This window comes from Mus pahari, chromosome 15 (assembly GCF_900095145.1).
Source record: "Mus pahari chromosome 15, PAHARI_EIJ_v1.1, whole genome shotgun sequence".
Lineage (NCBI taxonomy): Eukaryota > Metazoa > Chordata > Mammalia > Rodentia > Muridae > Mus > Mus pahari.
Genome location: NC_034604.1, coordinates 3,577,196 through 3,590,978, shown reverse-complemented (window position 1 = coordinate 3,590,978; position 13,783 = coordinate 3,577,196). Strand labels below are relative to the sequence as shown.

Sequence of the window (13,783 nt, the reverse complement as noted above, 5' to 3'; positions counted from 1 at the left end):
ACACACACACACACACACACACACACACACACGTATGTACCTGTGCCATGTTGTAACCACCCAGGAGGGCCTTTTCATAAAGAGATAGTGCAGGTGTCATGCCCTTGAGCTTCCAATATAATTTGCTGAATTACCCTGCCCCTCAACCACGGATTTTTGTGCCATTACACACTTCAGGTATATATGGTACAGAGTGTGCAAGTCAGCCTTAGAGTCATGGATTTTCATAATTTTATGTCTTAAAAATATTGAGAGAAAAAGAAAAAAATGTACACATTCATTATATATATTATATATAACATATATGTATACAGCCATATGTACTCTGTTTGGTCCTCTCCTAAGCTTCGATTCTATTCAAGTGTCTGTGTGTGTGTGTGTGTGTGTGTGTGTGTGTGTGTGAGAGAGAGAGAGAGAGAGAGAGAGAGAGAGAGAGAGAGAGAGAGAGAGAGAGGAGAGAGAGAGACTGGGAAGCAAAGCTGGGGTCTTGACCAGACTTGGAAAGTACTTCATCACTGAGCTATGTGACAAAGCTGTAGCTTTGCTTTTTTCTCACTCTCTCACTCTCTCCCCCCTTCTCTTCTTCCCTTTCCTTTTTTATAAACTAATAAATTGTATTTTAAAATATGCAATTCAGTATTGACATTTTTTAAGTCATCAAAATAATTTATAATAGTTAAATGCCTCTTAAATATACATATCTTCTGAAGCTAAAAGTAATATGCACTCAACCAGTTTTTAAAATCTATTTGAAATATTAAACATGATAGAAGTAGAAAAAAATCTCTTATAAAGTCATCTATGAAAAAAAAAAATTGTGCGCCAGGCAGTGGTGGCGCACACCTTTAATCCCAGCACTTGGGAGGCAGAGGCAGGTGGATTTCTGAGTTCGAGGCCGGCCTGGTCTACAAAATGAGTTCCAGGACAGCCAGGGCTACACAGAGAAACCCTGTCTCGAAAAATGAAAAAAGAAAGAAAGAAAGAAAGAAAGAAAGAAAGAAAGAAAGAAAGAAAGAAAGAAGAAGGAAGGAAAGGAAGAAAGGAAAGGAAAGGAAGAAAGGAAAGAAAGGAAATTGTGAAAAGTTCCTGATTAGACAAAAACTGTTCCATCTCCAAGGGAGAATACTCAGTGTAACTGTGGCTTCATAGAATGAATCGGGTAGTGTTCCTTCTGTTTCTATTTTGTAGAATAGTTTGAATAGTATTGGTATTAGGTCTTCTTTGAGGGTCTGATAGAACTCTGCACTAAACCCATCTGGTCCTCGGCTTTTTTTTTTTTTTTTTTTTTTGGTTGAGAGACTTTTAATGACTGCTTCTATTTCTTTGGGAGTTATGGGATTGTTTAGATGATTTGTCTGATCCTGACTTATCCATGGTATTTGGTATCTGTCTAGAAAATTGTCCATTTCATCCAGATTTTCCAGTTTTGTTGAGTATAGGCTTTAATTTTATATATATAAAAAAAAACTAATGATTTTTTTGACTTTTCTCAGTTTATGTTGTTATATCTCACTTTTCATTTTTTATTTTGTTATTTTGGATACTGTCTCTGTGCCCTCTGGTTAGTCTGGCTAAGGGTTTGTCTATCTTGTTGATTTTCTCAAAGAACCAGCTCCTGGTTTGCTTGATTCTTTGTATAGTTCTTTTTGTTTCTATTTGGTTGATTTCAGCCCTGAGTTTGATTATTTCCTGCTGTCTACTCCTCTTGGGTGAATTTGCTTCTTTTTGTTCTAGAGCTTTCAGGTGTGCTGTCAGACTGCTAGTGTATTTTCTCTCCAGTTTCTTTTTGGAGGCATCACAGAGTAATTTATAAAGAAAAATTATGAAGACTGGAAAATTCCATATTGGCAAACAGAATTGGGTGAAGCCCGTCTTGCTGGTGAGGACATCATACGTTAACACAAAGAATCATAACTCAGATTATTCCTTTTCTCATAAAGCCACAGTCCCATTGGATTAGAACCCCCCCCCCCTTTATGGCCCCATTTAGCCTTAATTACCTCCTGCCTCTAAATACCATGGATTAGATAGATCTTTTTAATGCCTCACCATAAGGATTACGTTTCAGTTCAGACATTCAGTCCATAGTACGTGCTGTGTGTGCTCTTCTGTCAGCTGTAGGAGAGCAAACACCAGTGAAGTCCACAGCCCTCAAGCCCCTCTGCACTGGCCAAACAGAAGCTACATTTTGTCCCGAGCTGCAACAGCATATTGTATCTTGAAGCCTCTGGTTCGGGTCCAATATCATATGAAATGAATTACCAAGACTCAGAGCCTGGCTGTGGTGAAGCCTCAGCTAGAACAGCAACAGGAGCCCAACCCAGCTGAATAGTAGAAAAGCCGCTTTGCAGGCTTTGTGACCTCAACAGGAAAATAGCCAAAGGCTTCTCCACTCAGATCAGCTTTGGAAATGGAATCCTGCTGGAAAAACCCCAAGTTGGGTATGAACACAGGTACTTCGGATCTCATCCAGCTGTAATTAAAACCCCTACATTTCCAGACTCTGCTCACCCAAACAATGTGGAGTCAAACCACAGGAAAATCTGTTATCATTCAAATGGATCCATATTTTTCATACAACTGAAATGCAGCATAAAGCCGTGAACTGTTAAATATGAAAGTAAAATTGGATGCAGATGCCAATTGGTTCCCAGGCTACCTAAGTCTCACCTTCCAAGAGATGTGAGCCACAGGTCACAGCTGTATGCATACTCAGGGCACAGCCTCAAGATCAAAGCCTTTTACACCGTAGGAAGTATTCACAGTCCTCCCAGCCCATCCACAAGCCACCCATTGTGCCCTCCCCATGTCCTTGCTCAGTCGAAGCTGTAAAGTGTTATGTGTTTGAATGATGTTTTAAAGTGCTCTGTGCAATTAAGTTTTAAAAGCAAAAGGGCTGGTTTTCCTTTGGTATATATATGAAACTCCCCATAAACATAAAGTCCTTGGGTGTGTTTGGGGGGGAGGGAATGATTAAAAAGAGAAAGGCTTCTGAAAGGAACAAACACTTCAAAAAGTGGAACCCGAGGTGTTTTCCCCTCATAATATTAAAAATGCCTTTATAGTTGGAAAAAAAAAGTCGCTAGATCAAACTACATATAGCAAACAGCTATACGGACTCCATGCTCACTCATGCCCAATTTGCATCTGCTCTCCGAGAGAACCCCCTGCTTTTTAAGTATAATTATCACAAAAGATTGCAACCTGCCTTCCCCTAGCTCTGTACTAGCGATGTGAGAATGTGCAGTTAATGGCCGGCTCCAAAGCTAGGATTGGGGAAAAGCTTCTGGCCTGTGGATATTTACCCTATTTTTTAAAGCATTCTTCCAAGGGAGTTTGTTTGTAAAGCTCTTAGAAAAATGAAAACATATTCCAGAGCCTAATTCCAAACTAAGACATGTACACAGCCAACATTGTTCAGATGGTGGCTTGGGTAGGAACAGGTCCTTGCTTAGTCTGTAAAAGTCTGGGCACAGCCTCTGTGTGTCTTACACAGACATAAGTAACACTCACAGATAATAAAATACTATTAGGTTACCGGAAAACAGTGGATTTAGACTGTACAACTAACTCAAAAGAATCCTTGGAGGGCCTCTTAGATACCAAATGATGCTCTCCCTAGTAGGCTGGTCTTTTAAATATCAAGCTGTCTCTATCCTTTGTGCACAGAAAATTCTGAACTTGGAAGTCTGTACTCTTGTTAGAGAATGTTTGTAGGTACGAAAAAATGGACAGTGCAGGCTACCTTCATTGGTGAGAAAGAAATCACAGTGCCTGGTACCTAGCAACTTGGCAGCTAATAAAACCATTCAAATTGGGCAAACATTAGGTCCCTTATGGGTCTGGAGCCAGAGAGTCAAGCAAGGTAAATATAAGGAAGCATTGTGTGTGTGTGAGTGTGTGTGTGTGTGCTTGTGCACGCATGCCTGTGTGTGTAAGCATGTATGTAGACATGTCGTTGGAAGCCCAAGAACAGCCTTAGGTCTCGTTCTTCAGGCACTGTTGACTTTGTTTTTGAGACAGAGCCACTCACTGGACTGGAACTTGCCGAGCGGGTGTAACCCAGGGACCCATCTGTCCCTACCTCCAAAAATATCAATAAACATTCTACATGGGATGCAGAGTGAAGCATCACGTTCAATGTAAGAACTTAGGCAAAGTGATTTCCCTAAAGAGAAAGGCATCCTGGTGCACTGTCAGGTACAGGGAAAGTTCACACAGTGTCCCACAAAGTAGGTAGCAGTTTGGATAAGAACTGTAATATACAGTGTGTGAGTGCACAGACATTTGCTTCCTGCAAATGGTTACCTGGATGACTCCTGTAAGAACCAGCTCTCTGCCAGCTGCCCTCACTCACAGCTCTCTGGTTTCTTCAGTGTGGAACTGTGTAACTAGTGTCCAGTGTTTGGAAATAAACACAGCTGATTCTTGGAGAGCTAGAAGGTGGACCATAGATCCACAACCTGGCCTGAGGGAGGAGACGTAAAATGTGTGTTTGATTCTGACAGGCAACAGATCAAGGGTTTCCTATCCAAGGAAGCCTGGCAAGGAAGCAGAAGCAGATGCCCAGAGAAGCCTGGGTCATCGAATTCAATAGCGGGGCCCTGACAAAAGTGCTGACTGGAGCCAGACTGACCTCAAGGCCAAAATTCTTTCTTCTTCCTCCCTAATCTACCGGGGCTAGCCTCCAGCAAATCAACAAGTCCTGAAGCTGGTGAAATAGTCACCGCAGGAACGCCATTTGTGAGACTCTCTACCTCTGTGCTGGGCACTGGGTGTGTTGTGGAAATGTGTTATCTTCAATATGCCTGCTGGTCCAGTCCTGACTGGAAATGAAATCTGCAAAGAGCGGGGTAACTAGGGAACAACTGAAAGCCTTCTTCTTGTTTTCCCTCTCCCCTCTCCCTCCATCTCTCTCCCTCCCTCTTCCCTCTTACTTTTTTCTTTCTTCCTTCTTTCTTTCTCCCCTCCTTCCCCTCACTCCCTCTTTCCCTCCCCCTCCCTTCTTCCCTCAATCCCTCCCTCCTTGCCTTGCCTCTTTTCTTCTCTTTTTTCTTACTCTTTCTTTCTTTCTTTCTTTCTTTCTTTCTTTCTTTCTTTCTTTCTTTCTTTCTTCTTTCCTTCCTTCCTTCCTTCCTTCCTTCCTTCTTTCCTTCTTTCCTTCTTTCCTTCCTTCCTTCTTCCTTCCTTCCTTCTTTCCTTCCTTCTTTCCTTCTTTCCTTCTTTCCTTCCTTCCTTTTTTCTCTCTCTCCTCCCTCCTCTCTCCCTCTCTCACCTTCCTCCTCTCCCTCTCTCTTCATCTCTTCCTCTCTCTCCTTCCCTTTCTGGGTCCTAGGAATCAAGCTCAGATCATTTGACTTGTGGCGAATGTCTTTACCCTCTGAGTCATATCACAGGTCCAGAAAATGCATCTTCATAAATGAAGATGAAAACCAAAACCAAAACAAAACAAAACCCACTAGAAATGGGGAGTATACAGACAGGGAACATCTGATAGAAAACTATTCTAAACAGAAGGAATTGGATGTAGAATATAAATGTAACAGGGGCCGTGAAAAGATGGGAGAGATGTGATGTGACTGAAATGGAGGGGACAAAGCTGTGACAGGGCATACGGTTCTGCTGTTGTTTCAAGAGCTGTTCTTAAGTAGTGGCTTCCGAAGAGGGTCAGAGCTCATCTGGCTCATCCACTGACTCTGAAGACTGAAGACAGGACCTGGACTCTGAGAAGCATGAGGAAAGGAGCCAAGTAAAGAAAAAAATCATATATGGCTTTGCTTGGACTTAAACAAAGTTCATTTGCCTCCTGCCAAGTTTGGGGGCCATTGGTCACTCAGAGCTGGCTTTGCCACCACTGTGACTTTCATGAGGATGTCCTATAAGAAGGCTTCAAAATAGAGTGACTGCCTGTTGTGGAAAATATTGAAAAAGAACGTCAATATCCCACCCTATGCCGAGCACCAGGGAGCCACATGGCACCAGCTGGGTGTTCTCATCTCAGGAGACTCTTTGACCTGGAGCTCCTGAAATCTCTCCACCCAGCTTGCTAAGTTGCCACTCATGGGTCGTTACCACACCAGCCCCAAAACTACAAAACCCCCATGACCTTTTGTAGTGCACACCTGTTAACCTCACGCTTTGCTCTGTCTTTCTCTCTGGAACCCAGACGAACCACCGCACAAACTTAGTTCAAAAACAACGGTAACTCAGTCTCTGGGTGCAACAACTAGAAAGCTAATCTTGTCAGCCTTATTAAATCTGAATCCTCCGATGGCGAAGCCTGGCAGATTCGCTTTCTAATCCAGAAGTCACTAGTAGCTACATCTTGTCCTGTTACTATTCCCATCCATAAAGCCCCTCTCTCCTGCTTCCTTTCTTCATCCATCCAGCCTGGAAATCCTGCCTACTCACCCAGTGATGGGTCCCTTTATTCATTGGGGGAAGTCCCCTGAGTACATGACTCATTCATCGCTCCAGACAACCCCTCCTGGGAAAATGGAATTAGCATCAAAATATAGGCAGCACCAAGGCCATTCACAGCACTTTCCCCTTTCTGTTCTAATAAAAACAAAACTTTTTTTCTCAAATATAAATTGAGCACAACTATTACCATTTTGTAATTTATAAAGTACAAGAGAGACCTAACACCCAGTCCATCATTTTTGTCAATAAAATAGAACACTGTCATCTATCCTAACTTAAAAGACTTATAATTCTATACCTGACATATGTCCTCTCAAATCTGTTCTTTCAAAGTTAAATAGCCTGGGTTGTCTATGAGACTATAAGTAGTCTTTCAACCATCAGAAATCTGAGAATGACCAACATTATCTGAAGATAGAGGAAGCCTAAAACAACTTCCAGAATTGAGACAAGTTGTAGAGGCAGCTGCCTACCCAAACAGCCCCAGTAAGTCAGGAAGTTGGAGCATCGGTCTTCAGCCTTCTGGCCCAGGATCATCTGACAGACCTTTGAAAAACAGAAATTGTTAAGGACTAGCCTATTTTGTCTCAGCAGAACTAAGCTGTCCTAACCTATAAATTGTGTCCTTTCAAGAACAGTACAGTCCTGCGGGAGAGATAGGCAATTTCTGCCCAGTGGCCACCTAGTCACAATGTATCACCTCACCTGGAGGTATAGATGCTCTGTTGCTTCTTTGAATCCACGAATGGAAAGCTGTTAGGAGCAGATTTATCTCAACAACAAGTGAACTTAGGAACTTATGCTCCTAGGTGGACCAAACTCTAAACTCAGGGTATTAAATATAGAGGATGCGCTAGGCTGTTGGTCTATACTGAGAGGTGGGAAAGCCAAAAGGGTGCCAGAGAAATTTCAGAAACAGACCTATAGCAATAAAGCTGTAAGAGCGTGTGAGAATTTCCTGAACCTGGGTAAGCCTCTACTTTCACATAAATGGGGTTTTCCACACGAGAGTCTTTGTATGTGTGGATGTGCACATGGTGGGGGGGGTAAGTGTGCACATATGTCCCTGCGTGAGAGGGCAGAGGGCAGAGGAGTATACCTGGTGTCCTGTTTCACTACTCTCAGCATATTCCCTTCATATAGGATCTCCCACTGATGCTGAAACTCACCATTCCAATGATGCTACCTGGCTTGCATGTTCCCACCTACCTCTCCTGTCCACTGTTGGTATTACAGGTTCGCAGGGCTATGCCTAGCTTTAACTTGAGTGCTGGGGATCCAAACTTGGGTTCTCATGGTTACACAGTAAGCATTCTTACCCACAACGCTGTCTCCGTAGACCGTTCATTGCTTTTTTAAAACTACATCCTGTTGTAAATTATTTCCATAGTCTAGCTTTATGTCTTTGGATTAATGAGTTTATTCTTTTCTCTCCTCCTTGTTGTGTGACAGCTTCTTCTGGATATGGTTGGGTCCCCAGACCAGGATCTCCAGGAAGCAGCTGCTGGCTGTATATCCAATATCCGAAGACTGGCTCTTGCTACAGAAAAGGCTAGATACAACTGAAATATGAACATACACAGCTACCAAATGTTCTGACTAAGGATACACCCCTCCCTTGGCCAGGAAGCCAGAGCTGAGAAGCATTTATCAACCAATTCTTCAAACAGCCTAAAGGAAAAAAATACATGGATTAAAACACAAATACTTTTTGTTGAAAATTGCTAGAATCTTTTTATTCTGTTTAATGAAAAGTATGTAATGACATGTAAAACTAATAAATTTATGATAGTTTTCTAAGAATTTGAGGGTATATGTATATGATATGATGTTTATAGTTTAACTACGCCTTTGCATCTGCCGTGATTTTTATAAACATAGCTGCCCCAGTGTGCAGTTCCAGAGTCACCCATGAGTGTCTTGAGAGCTCCTTTCTGTTAAACTGATCTGCCTGGCCTGTGCGTACAGCCTGGTCTGCTTGATCACTTGCAAGCCACAGGAGAGTTCTGAGGAGATGTGAGGATTTCACAGATGGTTATTAAATAGAATTCAGCACTAGGCAGCTGCTCTTAGCAAGAGCATTCTGAGGTCATCCCAGACTTCTCCCATACCATCAAACACCCGAGACAATAATGTGCAACTGTCACCACATGGCGGCATACGAATTGCAAGGACAAGGAGTCCTTTCACTTTGGGACAGACGGGTGTAAACAACGATATGTTTCATTTCCCTCACAGCCAGTCACCAACACTTTTATTGAAATTAATTTATGCTGATGTAAGGATAATATTATTTCACATAAACTTACTCTGAATTTCTGAACTTATTTCCAGCACATGAAGTACTTTTTAAAAAGCGGTTACAGAGGACTAATCACATTTTATCAGGTTAAGGAACATTTGAACACACTTTAAAAAAAAAAAAATCACATAACGTAACCTCCGTGTGCTGAAATGTTTGGGAACTAAGTGTCTCAACCTTCTAATGGTCACCAGAAAAACAGCTTTGTGTGCATCAGCTGGGAGAGCCAAGAGCTCCCTCAGAGAATGCTTTAGTGAGCAGGCAAGGCCGTTTTATTGAAAAAAATATTAGGTACTGTATATATCATCCTTTGGAGAAAACCATAAACGTAATTGAATTCAATGTAAATAATTCGTACAAAACAAAAAGCCTGCATGGGATGAAGATTAGACCAGTAACAGAGGCTCCAGTTTTGTTTTGTTTTGTTTTGTTTTGTTTTGTTTTGTTTTAAAGGTAAGTGCTTCTGTGAAGTTTAAGGCTTAGTAAAACGCTCACTCTCTTTGCTGCCTTTTGGAGGAGAATATAAGTGAGAATAATTCGAGGAAGGAGGCAGTGTTAATTCTAAAGATTAACTTTAAAGAGTAGAATGCGTCTGTCAACTTCCCATACTATATATTTCTAAAGGTCCCACTCTGGCCACTTTTGTTTGACGACATTAAAAATGCCTAGGCGGTAGGCTGTGTTAGCTCCAGGAAGTGAATGAGCATTAGATTGTTATTAGAGGGTCCTTGAAAGCTCACCATTGACTTCAGATCTTAAAATATTCTGTGTCACTGGGTCCTGGGATTAAGGGAAAGCATGAAGGAAAATGAATGACCATGAAGGGGACTCGTGAATACTGACTGGAGGATTGTGTCTCATGATGCCCCTGGTGTTTCTGTTATTATGGTTAACAAATGCAAAATAAAAGCAACAGCCATCTTAAAAGAAGCTGCGCACTTAGAAATGGATAAAAGCAGCATGAATTTTCTTCTGTATTTTCTAAGGAAAAGTGTCCACTCAAACAACCAGCAATATAGTGACTTTTAGAATAAGATGTTGATCTTAAAGGTCAATTTGGGCTTGTTTTTTTGTGAATGGTTTTATAGAGATTGCTGATCTTACTAAAAAAATGTCAAATCCTGCAAAGCACTCTCAGTGTTAGAGGATGTGAGTGGGATCAGTGATCACTCCCTTAGTTAGGGAGTATACTTTGGGAGAATACTTACATTTTTCCTCCTATGTGAGATATTGTGTGATATTTATTTTGTGCTAGTAAAGGCTTTAATTCTTAATGATTTTGATGAGGAGTTTCCTTCTTAGTTTTTATTTTATCTGGAGGTACAGGGAACACAATATGCTCTCAGGCTCTTTCAGTTTGGAAGGGGTTTAAGGTGGAATTTTAATAGTATTTCCTTTGGGAAACCTCTCTGATTATCGTCCCCTTTGCAGACAGAATTTACTGCTATCAGAATGATTTGCACTAAAAATAACTTGTTTCTTTTGAAACATTTTTTGAGTCCTTTAAATGGATTGACAGTTCTCTTAGGGCACGACTTTGTGAGTTATGTTTTCTCCTCTACTGACTGTTACTGCTGTAGCTCTAAAGCATTCACTCAGAGTGATTTAAAATACTTGGGAAATCTATTCCCACTTAGGACAGCAATGATGTTGGTTGCTGATGCACAGCAACCGAGAGCTGCAAGTAAGGCCTTTCTTTTTTCTTTACTTATTACATTAGATCAACAAGATACAATTTCCTGGTCCAAATGGCTTAAGTTGTTTACTCTAATTTCATTCCATGAAAATTTAGGATTAGAATAATCTATGCATATTACTGCAATTCAATGAAAATATTAAGAAAATCATGTGTTAAAACAACTTCACTATTTTGGAGTCAATAAGTGTTCCCAAACTAATGGTCCACGTGTACTGAAGTATAAAAATGGAACACTCTCCCTAAATGAGAATAGGCTAGAAAATGAGCTGGTTTTATGTGGTGCTACTATACTTGGCTACAGTGTTAGGCGCTTAAGCTTTTTTATCCCATTATTTATTTCATGGTGGGGTTATGTGCCTAGGTGGAAATATAGAGGTCAGAATCAACCGCAGAGTCAGTACTCTCTCATGTGGGTCTGGGGGTTGAACTTGGGTCATTAGACCTGGATGCACCTTTACCTGTCGAGCCAGTATTACCCAGTATTAAGTTCTTTTGATCCTGATTAATAAGCAGAGGACTTACAAAATAAATTCCCTTAGTGGGAGAGTATATCAAAATGGGAACACCCACTCTGCAGGGGTAACTTTGCAGAGCATGTCAAGATGTTATAATTGTGTGTGCTTTGCTCTGTCACATGGACCCACCATGATGCTTTTTCCTTTTCACAGGCCAAAATCGATGGGTTATAGTATCAAAGTAAACTTTTTAAAATTCAATTTTTCCCAGATATTTCTTGTAGTGCTAGAAAGTGAACAAACAAATTATGTTGACAATAAAAGAAATGATAGGAAAACTTTGTTTCCTTCTTATTACAGTTCAATCCCACACTGAAAGTGTGTCTTAGAATAATAATCACATACAAAGGGTTTCAAAAACTATTGTTAAATTTGAAAGCAGGTTCTGAAGCAGTATATAGTTTCAGATATTTGTTTGTTTGTTTGTTTAAGTCATGACCTGAGGACATGGCTCAGCAGATAAAGATGCTGCTGCCATGCCCGGTTACCCCAAGTTTAATTCCAGGGACCTCCATGGTGGAGGAAGAGAAGTGACTCCCACAAGTTGCCCTTTGACCTCCACATACTCAGTATGGCGTGAATCCAAAATCAGTCAATCAATAAGGTTTTTATTTGTTCTGTTTTTACAAGATCTTAGAAATGAGGAAGAGTTGGGTAGGAGGGAGATTAAGAGATGTAATCAGACTACATTATACACATTTACAAAACTGTCAGAAAATAAAAAAGAAAAATGTATCTTTTTAGTCACAAAGAAAAAAAGACCTAGATTTTATAGTATCCTACATGATAAACATAATTTGTTTCCTGTTTCATTCATCCGGATATTTTAGTTTATGTTACAATGTACACTTATCACTTCTTAAAAATACAAACACTCTTCAGTATTATTTAGCAACATGTACAGTAGACAAGGTCCATGTGCTACCTGGGGAGGCCAGAAGTCGGCGCTGGCTCCTCTGGAACTGGACTTAAAGGCAGCTGTGAAGAGCCCTGTTTGAGTGATAAGAACTGACCTGGAAACCCCTGGAAGAGTACCAAGCTCTCCTAAAAGCTGAGTCATCTCTCTGCACTTAACCCTAAGTCCAAAGGAGACGTCCTGAGCTGACAAATAGGATGTACAATATATGCATAATACAGGGAATTGTCTGGGTTTTTTAGAGTTTTATACATAAGTACTGTATTACATGATTTCTACTTTTATCCCTCCCCACAACTCCTCTGCTGCCCTACCTACTCCCTCTCAAATCAATGACCTCTTCATTATATAATTATAAATATTGCACACTTATTAATAACATACATATAATATAATCTATTATACACACATACAATCTCATAACTCCATTTAGTGTTGCTTATATGTATATGATGTTAGGGATTGGAAAACCCACTGTAGAAGACTAGTTCTTCTTCTCGGAAGCCATTAATAGCCTTCAAAGAATTGTGATTTTGGCAAAAAATTGAAATTTTGAAACAACTTTACCATTTGTGAAATTCTCAAGAAAAAAAAACTGTAAATAAATGAGAACTCTGTGTGTGTGTGTGTGTGTGTGTGTGTGCTCATGCATGTGTGTATATGTGTATGTTTTCACTGATTATGCCATGCTTAGCTTTTAAAATGTTTGTATGAGCTCTTTGAGTTCGTATATATTTATCATATTCACTCCAGCTCCTCTTCACAACTTTCCTAGATCCACTGCATGCCCTTTAAATTTACTCTATAACTCATTAAGTCCAATTGTGCTGTTCATATGGTATGGGGCCAACCACTGGAGTTGTCTACAAAATACTCATATGTAAGAATTTTAAATCACAGTTAAAACTGGCACAGCACAACTGAGACATCTCAAAGGGGTCGCAGTGTAAACTCTGTCATTTATTAATTTTTTATCAGTCAAGTATCTGGATTCACATTCATTCATTCACTTTCTCTGTTTCTGTCTCTGTATCTCTCGCTGTCTCTGTCTTCTCTCCCCACCACCCCCCCCCCACACACAGGCTAACTCAAATTCACTATTATAGCTGAGGGTGTCCTTGAACCTTTAAATCTCCCCCTGCATCTTCCTTTCCTCTTTTTTTAAATGAGATACTTTATGTACATTTCAGATGTTATCCCCTTTCCTGGTTTCCCCTCCAAAAACCCCCCTATCCCAACCCTCCTCCCCCTGCTCTCCAACCCACCCACTCCTGCTTCCCTGCCCTGGCATTCCTCTATACTGAGGCATAGACCCTTTACAGGACCAAGGGCCTCTCCTCCCATTGATGTCCAACAAGGCCATCCTCTGCTACATATGTAGCTGGAGCCATGGGTCTCTCCATGTGTACTCTTTGGTTAGTGGTTTAGTCCCCGGGAGCTCTGGGGGTACTTGTTGGTTCATATTGCTGTTCCTCCTATGGGGCTGCAGACCCCTTCAGCTCCTTGGGTCCTTTCTCTAGCTCCTCCATTGGGGACTCTGTGCTCAGTCCAATGATTGGCTGAGAGCATCCACCTCTGTATTTGTTAGGCACTGGTGGAGCCTCTCAGAAGACAGCTATATCAGGCTCCTGTCAGCAAGCACTTGTTGGCATCCACGATAATGTCTCGGTTTGGAAACTATATATAGGATTGATCCCCAGGTGGGACACCAATAACTTATGTTCTAAGATCGAGGATTTACAAATGAGACCTCATAAAATTGGGAAGTTTCTGTAAGGCAAAGGACACTGTCATAGGACAAAATGGCAACCAACAGATTGGGAAAAGATCTTTACCAATCCCACATCTGATAGATGGCTAATATCCAATATATACAAAGAACTCTAGAAGTTGGACTCCAGAGAACCAAATAACTCTATTTAAAACTG

The 13,783-nt window shown here is 40.9% G+C and overlaps 1 protein-coding gene across 1 annotated transcript in view; it reads left to right on the top strand.

Moving 5' to 3' along the window:
• Positions 1-8,214, top strand: part of Armc4 (armadillo repeat containing 4) — a 178,828-nt gene extending 170,614 nt beyond the window's left edge. The window contains exon 21 of the mRNA XM_021214791.2: positions 7,876-8,214. Within this exon, the coding sequence (XP_021070450.1) occupies positions 7,876-7,989 (114 nt within the window). The 3' untranslated portion in view covers positions 7,990-8,214. The remainder of the gene's footprint in view (positions 1-7,875) is intronic.
• The last annotated feature ends 5,569 nt before the right edge of the window (positions 8,215-13,783 follow it).